Source organism: Schistocerca cancellata, chromosome 2 (assembly GCF_023864275.1).
Source record: "Schistocerca cancellata isolate TAMUIC-IGC-003103 chromosome 2, iqSchCanc2.1, whole genome shotgun sequence".
In the NCBI taxonomy this organism is placed as follows: Eukaryota; Metazoa; Arthropoda; class Insecta; order Orthoptera; family Acrididae; genus Schistocerca; species Schistocerca cancellata.
The window spans coordinates 15,461,424-15,481,178 of record NC_064627.1 but is presented as its reverse complement, the minus strand read 5'-3'; the positions used below and the strand labels follow the sequence as shown (position 1 = coordinate 15,481,178).

Sequence of the window (19,755 nt, the reverse complement as noted above, 5' to 3'; positions counted from 1 at the left end):
AACAAGTGGTTACCATTAGAGCCTTGGAAGTCATATCAAAATGTCAAAGAATGTTTGTATAATGTTCCATGATTTGTGGTGCCATGAGGATTGTTACAGAGGCAGATGAAACATCTATTATATAGAGACTTTTACTTTATGTCTTGGCTCTGCATGAGGCAGAACATATGTAACTGTATGAGTGTTTAGTAGATTCTGACATATATCTTGAAACCAGTTGACTTGGTGGAGTTTGTACAGAATTATTTTTACTTTGGGACGAGAGTTGAAAATATATTGTTGTTGAACTGACAATATGCTGAGTACATAATTTATTTCAAGAATATAGAGCTGGTTAATAATATTACCTTTAATGTGGTACAGTCTTCAGAGATGAATTAAACGGTGAGATCAGCGTAGCTGATAATCCAAAGAAGAGGATCGACTGCATGCACAATGTGTAGGTCAACTGGAAGAGACGTGTGAGTCGTGTAACCCAACACCGCACTGTCTCTTGTCGTCCAAGAAAGCATTAGAGTGCCAGAATCTTGACATAGCAGACAGCCCTTATCAATCCCAGCAAATTTAGGAAAATTAATAGCCAGGCAGCTTATATGCCAGATGTTGACTGTACACAAAGATAAGAAAACTCATAAAGAAATTACGTACAAAATGTGTGACACAAACTGATACCAAAAGTACAGGGTATATCAAAACATTCATTCAGGTTGGCACACCTATATTCCTCAAACTAATAAACACATACAATGAATTTTGTTTTTTGATGAATGGGAAATGTTTTCATAGGTATTCAATATGACCGCCTTGAGAAGCACGGCATATGTCAATGCGGTATTCTAATTGTTCCCACGCTGCAGCAAGCATGTCTTGAGTTACAGCTTCCACAGCTACTGTTATGCCATGTCTCAGTTCATTCATTGTTGTTAGTAACAGAGGCATTTTATGAACCCCCACAAGAAATAATCACATACAGTCAGGTCCAGTGACTTCGGAGGCCGGTAATGTAAGGCTGAATCATTTGTCCTGTGTGACCAATCCATCGTTCAGTAATCCTTCTATTTAAAAATTGCTGCACTTCAAGATGCGAGTGTGGGTGTGCCCCATCCCGTTGGTAAATGAAATAGTTCGAATCAGTCTCCAGCTGCTGAAAAAAAAAGTTCTGAAGCATATTGAGATATGTGAAACTGTACAAAACACATTAAATTTTGGAGAGTCCCTGTCATGTTGTATAACTTCATGTGGTTGTTCCATACCGCATATTCTCAATTATGACAATTAACCTTTCTATTTTAGTGGAATGTTGCCTTACACAAAGAGCTTGTAGTAACTAAATTTTGTTTAGTTTTATGTGCAAATGTTGATGCAATATATGCTGGATGGACATCGGCAGTATGATGAACTGTCGAGCTGCACAGCAAATGGATTTCTTCGGACTCCTTGTGAAACTATGGCAGCTGCATTTGACGTCTGTGTCAGACGCTTGGGGGACATCCCAGCGTTTTGCCTTTACACAAACAACCTGTTTCTTGGAATTGTTCATGCCATCATCTAATGCTCTGTGCTGTAGGAAGATCCACACCATACCTACAACAAAAGTCATGCTGAACAGTTATTACTGACCCACACTGCACACAAAATGCTTTCTTTTGTCCCAACACCATTTTTCCTAGAACTGAAGGGGGCACACACGATTGCTACCTAGCAAGAACCATGTAAAACTTGAGAGTTTTCTCTTTCCAACAGTATGTGGTTCGCATACATATCACACAGAACACAGTAGTTATGATTTCTCTAAACCGGATGATTCCTTTTGATACACCCTGTATTTCCAGTCATGTATCTTAAAATATTTTTTACTCCACTTCCATCAGTTTTGAAGGAGCCTCACAACCATTTTGTGGATGAACCTCTTACTTCCCAGCCTTTTCATGTTCATGTCATTACCCACATCGCTGCTTCAGTCTGTCAGTATCTATCTCAACTTTTGAAATTCAATTGGACTTCTATTCGAGAATGTAGGTTTGTGTCCTAACCTAACAGACACTAATAATCTGTCAGGATGGTGCATGACAACTGATAATCCTCTGCAGAAAGAAAGAAGTATTCTGAAGAACAGTTTTTGATCTCACATCTGTTGCAACTTTTGTCCTCATGACGTACATTGGTGGAGAAAGAACAAAAAATGAATAGTAGTAAATCAGTGTTGTTAAAGCACAAGTGAATTGCCGTTTTCAGCAATGTGTTACAATGTTGTGTAGTTATGATTTGAATTATTGCTAAAAATTATTATTTTCTTCCTTAACATATTTTCAGATACATTGTATTTGATATTGGGCATGTAAATATTCCGTATTTGCTGAAAGTTAACTTCGAGTACAAATTTTAAATTTCTTATGCCTGCACCTAATAAATGATAACCCTTGTATACAAAGGGTGAAGAAATATAATGTTATTATTTTTATTTGTATATCTTTATTTGTATATCCTTTAGGACTTGTGTATGGTGATTCCATTTGCTTAATCCTCCAGTCCCAGGTGGTAATTATTGTGACTGCTCGTAATTATTTGGACTGCAGCTATGTAAAATTACACACACTATCATTTAAGACTGAATATAATTCCTGAATCCTTCGACTGCTCATTTTATACGTGCAGTGTGTTTTCACACAGCTTAAAATTTGTTTGGAGTTTACATGAAAGGACTGAAAGTGTCAACTAATTTCTGAAAGTTGCTGAATTTTCACATATTCAACTACTAATGAAAAGGCAACTCTTCTGTTTCATTCTCATTTAATGATACGATTGTTAGCATTTTTGATATAACTATAAATTTGTTATTGTTTTTAATCTGTAGAACAGTGCTGTGCTCATATTAAATTCTTGCGCTGTGATTCAAACTATTTGTGTGATGATTTGATGCTGTCACATATGTTTAAAAGGTTTGATTCCATGGAAAGTATGTTTTATCTTTACAACCATTGATGGAGTTATCACATGGTCTTACTATACATACCTTAAAATCATAATATTCAACATGATGTATAAGATTTTGGAGTGATAAATTGTAATTAAATATTGGATTTTGCCACATAAGCTTTTTAATTATGATTTCAAATATATTGCCATCATAGATATTACATGAAGAACAATTTTAACCAAGTAAAATTTTCTGTAAACACTTTAATTCTTTGCTTTTATAAAATTGTTTTGTGCAGGACACATCATAGACATGCAGAAGTGTGCCATTGTTTATTCCGCATTTGAAGAGGACTGATATGTTTGTAGCATTTTTGCCTGAGTGTTTTACGATGTAATGTTCACCATTTGTGTATTTAAAAATTAAATAAGACAACTAAATAAGAAAGCTAACAGTAACAGAAGAAAAATTTGTGACTAAAATGTTTTTGTCAGAATTTTTTCCGATTTAGGGTTAGCAATTATGAGATTGCTCAAAATTTGTCAGAGAAAATTGCTAAAACTTATCTGGAAATCAGAGGAATATCACTGAATTTCACTTGGGTAAACTTGTGGCAACCCTGAGTGAAGAAGTTTTGCTGGAAAGCTATTACATGTCATCCATACAGTTCCAATCCTTTCCCATCTGATTTCCATATTTTTAGAACCATTAAGAAAGACTCTCACAATTATCGGTTTTCTTCAGACAAAGATGGGAAGCCTGGGTGCACTCATCATTCTGTAGACAACCACAAAAAGTTTGCCATGAAGACATTCATCATCTTGTCTCACAGGCGGATAAATGTATTAACAGTTAAAGTTTATGTTTTTGAAATAATATGCCGTTCACATAATTTTTTTCTCCCTCTGACTGCCCCTGACATTTATAATTTTCCTTTCAACTTAAGTTCTTTTCACAATTTATCTGCAAAGGTGGTATTCCTGCTTTCAGAAAATAATTCAGAAATCAGTTTAGTTTTATATAGTTCTTTACAATGAAAAGCTATGGGGTAGTTTTTCTATCCCTCATACTTTAATAGAAAGTTTTGAGATCATTGTTAACAAAGTACATTTAATCACACAGCACAACTATGTGCACAAACATGCCTAGCTGCTTTGAAAAAAAAAAGGTTTAATCAACACAGCACAACTGTGTCCACAAACATGCCCAACTAGATGTATTATATTAGCATTGAGTGTTACATAGAGAGAAGCTACCATGTGTATATTTTACTTGCAGTTCATTATTTTGATTGTATCATTACTTAATATTAACACTAATAATAATCATAATAATAATAACAATATTATGCTTATGCTTAATCATTATCATTATTGTTATTGTTGTTATTCTTATCAAAGTATTATTGTTATAAACAAAGTAGGCATGTTTGTGGACCTAATTGTGCTGTGTTGATTAAATGTGACATGGGTCCACAAAATGTGAATACAGTTTCTTAGAATGGCAATTAAAATACCTTCTAGATGTATTTTTATATTCATACATAAATAAGTAATTTATTGCTAACTGTATGAATGTAAATAAAATAAACAAATAATACAGTGTGACAAATGTTATTGTCTGCAAAATGAATTACATGTGTGTATCATGTTCTTTACTAGAAAATGGGAGAGTACCATTGACTAGTTCCATTGAAAATGTCAAATTGATTTTGCTACACCTTGACCAAATATTTTTATTAGAGGAATGGGATACGAAGTTACTGTTATGTCTAACACAGCTTGAGACACACATTAAACCATTAATTGTTATGCTTCAGAACTCTTATGGGTGCCCTAAAGCTGAACTTGGGAGGTGCACCAGAGGGCCCTGCTGGTACTGGCAAGACGGAGACAACCAAGGATCTTGCAAAAGCTGTGGCCAAACAGTGTGTCGTGTTCAATTGCTCCGATGGGTTGGATTACAAGGCAATGGGAAAGTTTTTTAAGGTAAGTTGGTATTTGGCTAATGAACTGTCAAGATTATAAGTTAGTGTAACAAAATATGCTTGCTTAAAAATGTGACGATAAGATAACGTATGCTCCATGTAGCAGCTGTGTAACTGGGAGACTGAGCAACCAGAATGTTATGACGACCTACTGATAGCCGGTATATCAACCTTTGGCACAGGTAACAGCAGCAACACTTCATGGCACGAAAGCAATGAGGCCTCGGTAGATCACTGGAGGGAGTTGGGACCACATCTGCACATACAAGTCAGCTAATTCCCATTAATTCTGGGAGGAAGGTAATGAACTCTGATGCCACACTCAATGACATCCCAGATGTGTTCGACTGGGTCCAGATCTGGCGATTTGGCGCATGAGCATATTAATTGGAACTCACCACTGTGTTCCTCAAACCACTCCGTCACACTCCTGGCCTTGTGACATGGCAAATTATCTTGTTGAAAAATGTCACTTCTGTCAGAAAATGTGATTGTCATGAGTACAGGCGTCAAGGAGCTGCACCCTTGGAAGATGATGGATTTGAGCCTTCTCATCAGCAATCTGAATAAGGTATTGGGATTCATTAGACCATGCAATGCTCTGCCACCAGACCATGCAATGCTGTGCCACTGTGCCAATGGTCATATGCCCATTCAGTCATAATTGCCGATGTCATTATTGGCACATGCATGGGTCATCGGCTGCACTGTGTGTTCAGACACACTTGTACACCATTGAAATCTGATTTTAGTTCCATCACAGTTCATCACCTCTCCAGTTTTATCAGTCTGCCCAGCCTATGATGTCCAACGTCTGTAATGAGGGGTGGTTACCCAATCCCACAATGTTTGAATGTGGTTTCACATTGGTTTTGCCACGTGTTGAAGGCCCTCACCATAGCACTCCTCAAACACCCAACAAGTCGTGCAGTTTTCGAAATGCTCATGCTGACCCATTGGTCGTTTGTCGTTCCCATTCTACACACACAGAAAGCGTGCTCACTCGTACCACGTGCACCGTGCGTGTCTGCCTAGCAGTTGTTCCTCGCTGGGAGATGCTTTTGTAGACTGGACGGGTTTATATTGGCAGTAGGTCAGTGGTCATAATGTTATGCCTGATCAGTGTGTATTGACAGGGTATTAAAATTCAAAGAATCATTCCAGTATCAGATGTTACAAATGGTTTACAGCAGAAAAAATATAATTTGACGATGAAATCTCCTTTATTAGTCACTTTTGATATTAGCTCTAATTATCAGATTGCACCATTTAGAAACTTGTGCACAACTGAAACCTTCAGCATTGACTTGCCACTGATGAGTTTGCATCATGATACTTGTGTAAAATGAGGGTAAGGAGGAGTGTGACAGACAATAAGTGAATGACACTATTCTGACCTTTTTAATAATGAATACTTTGATCGAGTGCTTCTTTAAATTCATCTAACATATTCTCTGCCTCCTTTTGCTGCTTTGACTCAAACTATTCTTATTTCTGGAATGCTGCCGATTACCATAGACATTTGTTTTGGGATAGTTGCTATCTTTGAACTTTTCAAATGTTCCATACCATTAGGAATGTTTATCACCACTTTTGAATGTAAATTCTGAGTTGATTGAACTAATTTTGTATTATAAATATTATGTTTTCATTATTATTTTTATTTTATAAGAGAATTCGTTATTTGTTAAAGGTTCTGAATTACAATATGCCTGAGTTTACCATAAAATGTAGGGTTTTAATAGAAAGTCAGTTAACTCTCATGTCTTCGAGCATATTAGTGAACATATTTCTTTGTACTATGCATGATAAATATCGGCGCCATTCGCATATTGCTTTCTTATCATTGTTCAGTCTGTTTTTGTTTTCACACTTGTTGCAATTTTAGCATCAGAACAGGTTGTCTTTTTTTAGGCTTGTGAACACTTTTTGATAATAATTAATTGTAGCCCAGGGTGGAATTATGCATCTAGTAGATAGATTAAAACAGTGCATAAGATTGAAACTCAAACTGCATATGAGATTTTCTCAGGCAAGGTCATGTTAAGTAAATCTATTAAACAAAGCTGACAAGCCAAAAGGGGCTGGTTTCTAGACCAAACTGTCCCAGGTTGAGGATTGAGGTGGACAGACCGCTCATGCATTCAGCAAATTAAGATATGATCACCTCATAGGTTGCCCCCCCCCCCCCCCCCCCTCCCCTGTACGTGCTCAGAGGGCGAACTGAGAACATCCCCTGGCACTCAGGTACTGCCTGCTTTAGACCTCTGGGTTGGCACAGGCCAGTAAATTGTGGCATAATGCTTGCACAAGTACAGAATAATTTAAGTAACACAGTGAAATCCAAAACTATTGAAAGTGAGTGTTTTTCCAAAAAAAAGCAATGAGGGAGTATGTGTGTGCTCAGGTGTCTAGCGAACAATAAAGGGCTGATGACAAGCATCTCGGCCACAGGCTCTGATGATGTAATTGATGCATTTGGAGGAAGTGGTCGGACATATTTGATATTTTCATGTGCATCGACATCTGCAGGTGCCTCATTGTCGGAAGTACCTTAATAGGCAGTGACAGGAGGTCAAAATCTATGGGGCCATCCTACGTGTAGGTGCTGCAGCTACTCTCGGTTTTTGGTGATGGCTGAGGCTCGACACAGAGTGGCTGGAAATTGTACTGCATAGGTGGTAGTGGTGTGGACCTCATGTCAGAACCTCGATACGAACTGCACTCAGTTCGTGGTGCAGGTCCGATGAATAGCGTTGGCCTCAACATCTAAAATCCTTCATTTCTTGGCACTATGATACTGCTGGAAACCCACACAGCAGAAGAGTGGGTACACGTACTGAGCCATCTGCCTGGTACAGTGGCCATCTACTTGCAGACTACAGGCTGAGAAAGTCCCGCGGTGCTAGCTGTCTTAACTCGTGGAGGATTTTACTGTGGAGTGGCCGTCGATAAACCTAATAAGCACTGGCAGGTCGATAGACACACAAACAAACACAAACATACACACAAAATTCTAGCTTTCGCAACCAACGGCTGCTTCGTCAGGAAAGAGGGAAGGAGAGGGAAAGACGAAAGGATGTGGGTTTTAAGGGAGAGGGTAAGGAGTCATTCCAATCCCGGGAGCGGAAAGACTTACCTTAGGGGGAAAAAAATGACGGGTATACACTCGCACACATACACACATCCATCCACACATATACAGACACAAGCAGACATATCTTTCGTCAGTTTTAGGACGTATCGATGCATTGTTCCCTGGAAGAAAAAACTTAATACTAACTTAAAACTAAATCTTCATAGTTAAGTGTACACTGGCTTGATGGTCACTAGTACCTATTTCATATATTCGACCATGTATTCATTCACTTCAGTGTGCAGTGGTGACATCAGAAAACTTGTACTTACCGTATAAATCTGTATTATAGGCATGATGCGACACCTTATTTAGTTTGCCACTCATATTGTACTCGCTTGTTTACCTGCAGCAGAGGTTTTATGGTCCCTTAATTATAATTAGTGCGTGTGCTTTCAATACTTAAATTTGTAAATATATAGATATAATGTACATAGTATTGTAACTTCTGTAAATATCTCGTAGTTTAAAATTCCCTTTCCGTGTATATAATCGCTTAGCTTATCTTTCTTTGTATGTATTGTGTAGATAGTCGTAGTTGTAGTATAGACTCTCCCTTAATTTTCTATGTCCCAGTTTATGCAATACGCTCTAGAAATGCTAGTGCAGGAAGTAGCTCATAGGGGGTGTTTGTTTTGGGTCTTTCAGCTGTGTCTGTCTGGCGCACACGTGCTTGTGGTTTGTTGACTAGCTTTCTCCCCAATGCGCATGCGCTGTGTCACTCTGTTACTACTAACGTCATGTATTGCAGTGCGCGCTACCATGCATATTGGTATCAAAAGTTAATTTATTCGCTTACAACTGGACTACTCGCAAGGCGAAGCATTGTGTTTAAAGTATCGTCATCTCTAGACACATAAAAGTAAAATTCTTCCTTGTTTCATTCACTTATCTTATCATTTATACATTTGACATAAGAAAAAACCTAAACAGAAATTTTCCTTGCCAACTAACAACATAAATTCTGGAATGTGATTTTCGAGCATCCTAAATTTAATATTACTTTTCATATGTACAACTTGGAGGGTATACAGCCCTTCTTCAATATATAAACATTCTCAAGTCTTTGTGTGGGTAAAGGCCCTTGTCTTTACCTGTGTTCGCATGTGCCAATCTGTATGCTCCCGGGAAGGGGATTTTGGTAATTATGTATGGTCCGGTGCATAGTAATTGCTACTTACAGTTCAGCTTTTCCAGTTTTTGCGGATTTGGGATGTTTTCTAAGTAACACCTTTGGTCCTATGTAAAATTATGTTGTACATTTCAGCTTTCTGTCGCAAATTCCTTTCCTATATGGAGCTCAGGTTTCAAGGTTGATTACTGCTTGTCGTATTTTATCATCCAGTGATAATTCCAGTATCGCTATCTTAGTAGATTCATCTACTTGTTTGCAATTGAACGTAAGCTCATTTGGTGTAAATCCAGTTGATGTATAGGGGAGGTTATTAACAACTTGTAAGAAAGGAGTGGCATATTCAATCCACTTGGTATGCTTATGAGTTACACAGGTCCTCACAAACCTGGTGAATTTCTTAAACACCCTTTTTGTGGGGGAAACTTAGGGATGAAATTTTGATAGTAAATGATTTGGTTAGAATCTACAAACTCTTTCCATTTGCATCCCACAAAATACGAGGCATTATCTGTTAACATAACTTCTGGGTTTCCTACTCTTGCAAAATAATCCTCATTAATTCATCTTATAATTGAACTGGCTGTAACTTTCTGTATAGCATACAATGAAAATATCATACAGGCCTACTATATATTTTGCTCCCCTTTACCTCTGGGATAGGGTCCAGCCACATCTAATGACAGCTTTTCTAGAGGTTTCTTAGCCACAATGGGATGTAATCTGTTTGGAAATGTTAGACCGTTTTGCTTTCTGGTAAACAATACACTTTCTTAACACGTGTTGCACTCTTCGTCTAAGGTGGGGGAAATAGCAATATTTAGCTATTTTATCAATGCATTTTGCAGTGCCATAATGGCCCCAAGTATTGTGTGTGTATAAGATAAAATCATCCACATATTCCTCTGGCAAACACACGCACCATTGTTCTAGTTTGGGAGGTTTCCTGTGGAATAGAACACCTTTGTGAATAGTAAAAAACCTTTTTAATTTTTCATCGCTGTTATGTGTAAGTTATGCTGTTACCTTACTCCAGAGTGTGTCTTCCTGCTGTAACTGCTCTATATGTTTACACAAGTGGACATAGTATAGTCTGAGTGTTTTGTCCTCCATCAACATAGCTCTTATTTCACCTTCCTACTCGAAAATATTGTTGAAGTCCTCTAAGCCTTGTGGTAGTCTGAAAGAACATCAGCTATTACATTTTGATTTCCTTTTATATATACGATTTCAAAATTGAATTCTTAAAGATACAGATGCCACCTGGCTATCCATCGGTGTAGCAACTTACAACTTAACAAAAATGACAGGGAGTGATGGTCACAGTACGCTTTTGTGTGTTTACCCCAAATGGAGTATTCAAACATTTTAAATGACCAAATTACAGCCAAACCCTCTAACTCTGTGACTGAATAAAAACATTCAGCTTCAGGTAAGGTGTGACTGGTGAAGCTAATAACTTTAGGGATGATATTTCCTTCTTCTTCTACTATTTTAAAAAGGCGTGCACCCAGGCCATGAGAAGACGCGTCGGTGCATAAACAAAAATCTTTTTTCATGTCTGGTTGAGATAAAATATTAGCATTTAATAAGGCTCGCTTATTGTTTTCAAAATTGGTCTGACATTGCTTGTCCCATACCCAAGGTCTGTTTTTCCAGAGAAGAATGAGTATAGGATCACTGTTCATAAGTTGGTGGGGGATGAATTTCCTGAAAAATGATACTAAGCCTAAGTATGCCTTTAATTATTTCTTGTTTTCTGGAAAAGAGCATATCCTAATGGCATAAAGTTTTTTGGGATCTGACAGTATGCCTTTCAAAGAGATTATGTGTCCTAAAAATTATACCGTTTCTTGTCCAAAATTTGATTTCTTGAGATCTGCTGTTACTCTATATTTGTAAAACCGGCTCAGCACTTGTTCAATTAATCTTAAATGTTCTACCCAAGTGGGTGTAGGGACGGAAAGGTTGTCCACATATACTGTTACATTAGTGAAAAGTTCGGCCTCTAGCACTCTGTCAAGTGTGAAGGTAAATACACCCGCACTTACGTTCAATCCAAATCATAATACTAGAAAATTTGAAGCTCCTGCCCCCACATATAAAGACAGTATACTTCGACTTTCTTCATGTAGTTTTATCTGCCAATACGAATACCAGAGATTGATTATAGTAAGAAATTTTGCATTGTGGAATTTCATAAGCTGTTCCTCTACATTATCTGGATGTGTTCAGACTGGTACATAATCTTATTAATGTTATGTGTGTGGAGGACCAAGCGCACCTTGCAATCTGGCTTACACACAGCCAAGATAGGACTACAATAAGGGGAAAATGATGGTTGTATTATGTTCCATTCAAGCATCCTGTTAATCTCTTTTCTTACTGCTTCCCTCTTTGTCCATGGTATAGGGTATGAGGTAGAACAAAAAGTTTCATGAGGATACATTTCCATTCTGTATACAAAATCCTTAATAATACATGGTCTTTTTTCAAAAACGTGTACATAAGCAAGTATCAGTTCCCTAAGCTCTGCTTGCTGTTCTTTAGACAAGCACTTTGATTCACTTATCTTTCTGCTTATTGTATTGATTTTTGTTTCTTCTGCTGATGACTGTTAGTTACTGTATGTGTTGACAAACACAACTATGAGATTTTCCAATTGAACTTCAAGGTTGTGAGTAACTTCAGTTTTACATCTGATCATGCCTTTTACAAATAATTGGTTATTTACAGTGAAATGACATTGGCCTTTTCGTATATCAATTTGCACTTGGTATGTCCGAAAGGTATCCATACCAATTAAACACTCAACTATTAATTTCTCTACTATCAAAAATTTGCATTGTACAGAAAACTGTCCTATTATATGGGAATTAAGACTTGTATCTTGTCTCCTTTCGATTTCTGGCCAGTGGCAGTCTGTACCTTGCAATTTTGCACTGACAGTGTAGGCATACATCCACGTTTCTTCAATTCTTGAAAGAATCCTTGTGACATCAAATTAGTCAAGCACAATGGGTTCATCAAGGTCAGATATTTTTCTTTAATAGTAACTTGTACCTAGTCCTCTGTCAATTTTTTTGCATACCCTTATTACCTTGATATAGATCATCTCTCACATCATTACCATGATCGTATCTGATAAAGCAAGTCTTGATCAAGCTCATGCCCCACTCCCCTCCGAGATCACAGAACGGGGTCCTACCGTCACCGGTTCAAGTTTTCCGTTGTCGTGATGGCATTGATCTCTAGGTTACGCCAATTACTATCCTGAGAGGCTCTCGAGTGAATTTCTCTTTGCCTCTGCGTGTTATTCGGCATATGTATGTTACTTTGGTGTCCAAATTCTGCTGTCTGTGGGTTATTCGGTTGTCAGTTATTGTTTTGCGTTTGCCAAGCGATCAGCTGATTATTGCCGCTAGCTTATGTTTGTAAATATTGTACAGGCTGGCCATAAACCACTTGCCCATGTAATTGTTTTTCCTAAATTTTTGCCCTTTTCTTTCATATCCACCTTTGTATTTACGGCTTTCTCCATTGTCCTTGTGATTACCATTACCATTACCATAGGTCTGTGTGGGGTAAGTTTGCCATGCATGTGGTACTACGAATCTATTGTTTACTTGTAGGTCCGTAAATCTCTGTGTTGCTATTGACATATTAACAGGCTTCTGTTGTACTGGTCTCTCTTCTTATACTAACTCTATTGAGTCCAGTACAGATAGAAAGTATTCTTTATCGTGTTCAGAGATAGTAATGAGTTTTTTCCGAGTGTGAGCAGGAAGACGGCTGTTTAAAATTTTCAGCACGTCTACTTGAGATACTAGGTTCATCCAGTATCTGGTTTTATTCAAATATTTTTCAAAATAGCCCCTTAGGCTTCCATACTTGCTGTTGAAGGCAGTGCCAGCCCAGGTTCATCCAGTATCTGGTTTTATTCAAATATTTTTCAAAATAGCCCCTTAGGCTTCCATACTTGCTGTTGAAGGGAGTGCCAGCCCCAGCCAGCATCGTGACTTCAGCTATTTCAGTTATTTCTTTTACATCTGCACATAACTTATCTCTCTGTTTTTTGGCAAATTCTGACTCTAAACTTAAATGATCTACTCTTGGACTCAACTTGTGTATTTCTGTAGGTAGGTTTTTGCATAAGTCTAGCAGCTCGTTGACTGCGTTCATCACATTTTTTACCGTTTTTAGTTCTGTCTCCTGAATTTGAGAAATGCTTCACTAAGGTTTTGTAACCCAGCTACAAGTTGTTCCTGTTTATAGTCTATGGATGTTACCTTTCCCATTAACATATTTATATTGCACGACGTGTCGGTAATTATTTCTCATTTTAGTTGTTTACCGAGCTCTGTGAACGTACCGGATAATTTGTCGGATAATTCAGTGCATATAGCTTTGCTCACCTCACTGAACTGTTGACTAATGCTATTCTTGAAATCGTTAAATGCCTGAGTTTGCTGTGCAAACTGTTGTGTTATTAAGCCAAGTCCACACGCAACGATCTGTCTGCGCAGACATCGGCGCAGATGTCTGTACATGCAAAAGATAGCTGCAATTGTGATGTGTTCACACCACACAAACCCCAATCTACTACTCGCCTGCCATCTGTCGGTGTAGAAAAGGAATAGCAGTGGCAAGCGACTACGCTCCCCGTAAAACGTCAAAAATTTAATTCAGTTATTTTGAAATATAGAAATGGAGGAAGTTCTGTTGTGGTCTGTGTTCGCAGCTTGTGATGCAAAAAACATTCAGACCAACCGCAGGAAACAGAAAGCGGTCAAAATGGTGTAGACAGTGGCTGCTAAAGCGAAAGCAGTTTTCTCACGTAAATTTACTGCGAGAGTTGCAGGGCGAACCTAACGACTGGCGAAATTATTTGCTGATGGATGTCGAAACTTATAATTATCTCTTAAAGTTTTTAACCCCTCATATTATGAGAAAAAATACTTGTATGAGAAGGGCAATTTCTCCTCATGAACGGCTGGGGGTAACATTAAGATTCCTAGCAACAGGAAGGGGCTACAAGGATTTGGAATTTTCAACTGCAATATCGAAACAAGCGTTGAGTGAAATAATACCCAACACATGTGAAGCTATTTACGCTGTCCTGAAGGATGAGTTCATGAAAGCAAGTCAAGTAAATTAAGTCTGTCAAGTTACAGATAATATTTTTGGTGTTGTAGGCGTGTTTAAAACACAGTAGGCCCATATTATTAGAGATTATATACCTACATGGCCAATGAGCTATGGTTTACTTTGTTTCTGAGTAGGCATTTTCAGTTCGCTACTGTGTAGAAGCAACCTGTTACAAACTTTTGTTACAGGATGCAAAACTCCTACACCAGATTTTCTAGATTTCTGAACTTTGGATAACTCTTTTCGGTAAACAGTTGACAACGAATTTTTTTTTTATTACTGTTACTCTGTTTGCCGAGGCGTCAACTGTCCGCAATTTTTCAATTAGAGCATTGTATGCTGCTGTCTTTTGTCTCGGTCACTATATTCTTTACTGTTGATCTTCCACAAACATGGGTCGTTGCTATATATTTCAATGAATTCACTTACAAACTGACGAGTATCAGCTATTTTAATGCCCTGTGCGCACAAATACAAACACTAGACTGAGCAAACAGCTGTTTCGCGCCAGATTTGCGGTGATCTCCTGTCCACACGCTCCAACTTGTCTGCACAGATGTGGTTTGAACCCACAGGTTTTGAGAGGTTTTGCTCAAACCTCCAACTCCAACTTCCAGGTTTGCACACACCTCAAGTTAGTGCAAATGTTCTGTTCACACGCAACGATCTGTCTGCGCAGATGTGATGTGCACAGACATTTGCGCAGACAGATCGTTGCGTGTGGACGGGCCTTTAGTTGCATGAGTTGTGTCAAAGTGTGTATCTCTCTAGTATTTGCATTGCTTTTGTGAACTGTTTCCTGTGTTTGCGTTCACGACATCTTAAGCAAATAATCAAAGGAATTTTCACTGTCGCGTGCTTCAGTTTCATTATTTGAAAAAATGTTTTCCATTGAGACCAGAGAAATTGCCTCATCGAGCACCATAAACGTGGCATCATGACTAGTCGTATTACCAGTGTCTCCATTTTTTAATAATGGGATGCCAACCTGGTTGTTTTGGTAGTCATCCGCCAGTTCGTGAGTTGGAAACCTTCAACTGTTGCCAAGCTTGGATTTCTGCCATCTTGGCATATTGCATTTTGTAATAAATTTTCAACAATGGCCATTTCCTTTGACTCCATTGTGAACAGTGTTTAACAAAATTATGAAAAGAAAAATTTTTAAACATGAAATTTTGTTTGTATTGGTATCATTCAATTAAAGCATCTTCATGTGCATTTTCATTAATGAACTTAAATATTCTCTGATACAGTCCTATTGATAGAGTCTTACAGAATTTGAAAGATCAAACAATGGAAAATTCAGGTTGGAATGTAACAGTGTAATGGAATGTAATTTGAAAGAATTATTTTGCACCTTAATGTGGACTTTATATAGATTTTTGTCTTTTATAGAGAAATGCACTTTCCACGAATGATATTTGTAAGTAAAACAGACTATCTACTGCGAGAGAGATGGTGCCAAGTGCGGCCTTATATGCTGAAATGCATATTCCCGGCGCGTCTCGTTTGTAGGCAGTATTCAATTTTTAATTTGCTCCTTCAAGTTGTTAATAGTTCCAGTCTCATGGACATGTAACAAAGGCCTCCCTAGTTTCTTGAAATGATAAAATGGATCATTTATTTAAAAAAAAATCTTTTTCTCAACAATTGAAAGGTCTATTCATACCCCGCTCGGTGCCGTCCTTTGAATGGTCGCCATTGAATAATGGCGGGGAAGGGGGGGGACTAAAATGTAGTATATAAATATATGTATTGGAAACTGAATAAAAATTTGCTGCTTAAATAAATAAAAGGAATGTTTTTAAAGAATGATTGAAGAAAAAATGGAAGGTACGTTCATCCTGAGTGAACTTTAACTGGCTCTAATATAAACAGACCTGCAATATTCAATACATATATTCAGCATTTAACATTCCTAAATTTACATACATCATTTTCTTGTTATCACTATTGCGCATGGAGACTGGTATGACAATACTGGTTCCGGATCGTCCCTCCTCTGCTCATGTGAATTCTTCTTGTTAGTTTCGATCCTCTTGTAGGATTCTCGGCACGTCACGGATAGATGAACAGATGGATGTCATCGAAAATACGAATAAACTCTGCTATCTTGACAACACTTTTTAATGTACAGTTGGAGGAATACACATTTTTTAACAAAATCAACTCGGCAGAACTCGCAATACATCCGCCCGCTTTCACTTATTGAGACGAGCAGACTTTCTATCAATATTAACTCAGTTGAGCTTGTAATACATCCACCATTATATCACATATAGACACAGACAGACGAATCTAAAGCAATTAAAAAATTCAAGAGCATCTCTTTGTGGGATGACGTAAAGAGCTTGTCTTACTAGAATTTTGCTAACTGCTTTTGAAAAAATCACAATATTTAAAACTGTGCCATACTTGGACTCGTTTGTACAGGAATGTGTAGTGTAACGATAACAAAAGTGTTTTATTTGGCTGATATATTTTCAGTGTCATCACTTACATCAGTGTCATCTCCTTAAATTAAGCCCATCCATTTGTGTTGTATCTGCTTTAGTCTGTTAACATGAGTTTTCTCCACAATACTGTGCAACGCTAGTCACTGCAATAACTGTCTTTTAACATCCACTGCTATATCTCCAATGTCTTTTTTTTCTGTGGTTGAGACATGATCTATCATGAACTGCCATTATTACAAAATCATTCCTCCTTAAAATCCAGTGTTTCCTGTTATCCATTACCACACCTAAATAAGGTTACAGGTACATGTGCTACGCAGGTGGTTTCCATTTGGCATCTTCTTCGTGAATTTTCCTGTTTTGTATTGTTTGTCTGGTAGAGGAAAGGCAAGTGTTCCTCCTCACCCACACAGGGGCTTCTCACCTGCACCTCTTCAAACATGCTATGTCTGGAACTGGAGATTTTATAGGTGTTACATCTCAATAGCAGTTCCTCAGTAATGGAATTTTGTATTTAAGTGCAGTTAACACTAACCGTCACCTGGAGCAAAATAGATGTATAAATCTCTATATAAAGATTGGGCAAACATTCATTTATAATTATTGTTATCGCAATGAAAATCGCGTTTCTGAGATAAGCCTTTAAGGTCAGCTGCCCATATGGCATAAGATTCAGAAGATTTCTTATGATGCTGAAAGAATTGGAGCCTAGCAGCAGCTACATGACTCTTATGTTCATAATATGATGATGAATTTCTATAAATTTGATCTAAATGCAAAGTTCTAGTTTCTACTAGAGGATATACTTTTTGTAATAACAGGAAGATAATAGTAAGAAGACAATTCTGTAGCATCACAACATTGGAAATATCACATACCTTGTAATGAAGAAGTAGTCACTTTTGATAGTGACCCAAATCTTCTTATTCTGAATATATGTTCATCTGAGTACCATGACCATGTCCAGTCCAAGCACTTGCAAAGAATCCACATACCTCATGATATTTTGTGTATTTACCACCAGTGTAAATAATCAGTTTTGATCTGATGGATGTAATCGTTCTCTTGCAATTAAAAAATGTGTTTCCTTCTCAAAAGGGTTTGGCACAAGCAGGAGCATGGGCATGTTTTGATGAATTCAACCGTATAGAACTGGAAGTTTTGTCTGTTGTGGCTCAGCAGATTCACAGCATTCAGATGGCAATTACTCAGAAGGTGGAGCGTTTTATATTTGAAGGATCTGAACTTTCCTTGGATCCAACATGTTCCATTTTTATAACAATGAATCCAGGGTAAGTAACTCCAAGTTGAATGGCTAACTGTAAATAAATGTGCCTTGATACCTTACATGTTACATTTACAAAACTTACATATTGTCATCATCCTTTAAAGGAAATCGCAGTTTAACAATGCAGATGCTCTATTTTCAACATACTGATAGCATCATTGCTGCAATCCATTTGATTCTTCTGTATGATGCTAAAACTTTGCAGGTATGCAGGACGCCAGGAGCTACCAGACAATCTCAAAGTTTTGTTCCGGACAGTCGCCATGATGGTTCCTGATTATGCTATGATTGGTGAAATCTCATTATATTCCACAGGATTTGTGGATGCCAGAAGGTAATTGATGTGTGACTGTATATGAAGATATTCTGAGAATGAAATTTTCACTCTGCAGTTGAGTCCATACTGATATGAAACTTCCTGGCAGATTAACTGTGTGCCAGACGGAGAGTCAGACTCAGGACCTTTGCCTTTCACGGGAAAGTGCTCTGTCGACTGAGCTACCCAAGCACGACTCGTAGCCTGTCCCACAGCTTTAAATCCGCCAGTATGAAGATTTCTTGTTATGAATTTGTATTAGTGATTGATTATTTGAAACTGGAATTAAAAATGTCATGTATATTTGTTTAACCCCTTAACATAAAACCCTGAGTTATCTCGTTTTTATTACTTTGACACAACTTTACAATAGCAAGTATACTCTGGCAACTTAAGAACAGACCTTCGAATTCATTCTCCCAAATAAATTCCATGCTGCTTTCCATGATGTTAGTGTAATCCTGACTGAAGGCCAGCTCAGTTCACATTAAACCTACTAACAAACAACAGTACTTACATTCTGACAGCTGCCATCCAGTCCATGTCAAACATTCCCTCTCATACAGCCTTGGTATTCGAGGCAAACATTTTTCTTGAGATTCAGACTCTTTACAGCAACACACCTCTATTTTCACATCAGCCTTCACAGGTTGTAATTACCCCACCAAAAACATATTTCCCGGGCCTTCTTGTCCAATCTTGGTACCCTCCAAAAAAGTACTTACAGGGTTGCCACAGGTTCCGGAAATCAGGGAATGTCAAACATGTTAGGGAAATATCAGGGAAACTGGGAGAAAAAAACACTGGAAAAATCTCATTTTTGTGTCAGTAGATTAAGCGATTTCTTTATTGAGGTGTAATGCATCATCGTTGATTGGGTGCAGCTGAGTACATGCACCGCTTCCCTACTCCCTCATTTCTAATGCTTCTCCCCTTCCTCCCACTCCCCTCAGGTTGCAGTTAGTGCTGCCACCACTTCTTGCTGCTAGCCTATGTGCTACTGACAAGGGCAGGGAGGCATGAGGAGCATTTTGCTTGGATCTGGTTCTCAGAGGATGGAGACGCAGTGGCCGGAGACAGCGGTCATGTGTGCAGGAGTTGTGTCTGAGTGATTGTGTGAATGTGTGTGTGCTCTCATTTTACTGACAAAGACTATGACCAAAAATTTAGTTGTGAGAGTGTGATTGTCTTTTCTGCATTCCTGTCTGCGGCTCAGTGATCATCTGTATGGTGAGTTGCTACCTGTCCTAATCATTATTGATTCTCAGAGTATTTGGACAAATTATCTGTTGCATGGATTGATCACCGTGGTCTAATTTGAGCAACGTGCTGTCTGTGACACGTGAATAGCTGGTCACACAAGTGGATTACCGTG

The 19,755-nt window shown here is 38.0% G+C and overlaps 1 protein-coding gene across 1 annotated transcript in view; it reads left to right on the top strand.

Moving 5' to 3' along the window:
* The window catches only part of LOC126163202 (dynein axonemal heavy chain 3), a 1,221,238-nt gene that overhangs the window by 429,111 nt on the left and 772,372 nt on the right, over positions 1-19,755 (top strand). Inside the window, exons 22-24 of the mRNA XM_049920156.1 lie at positions 4,737-4,905; positions 17,875-18,068; positions 18,270-18,398. Coding sequence (XP_049776113.1) covers positions 4,737-4,905; positions 17,875-18,068; positions 18,270-18,398 — 492 coding nt within the window. The remainder of the gene's footprint in view (positions 1-4,736; positions 4,906-17,874; positions 18,069-18,269; positions 18,399-19,755) is intronic.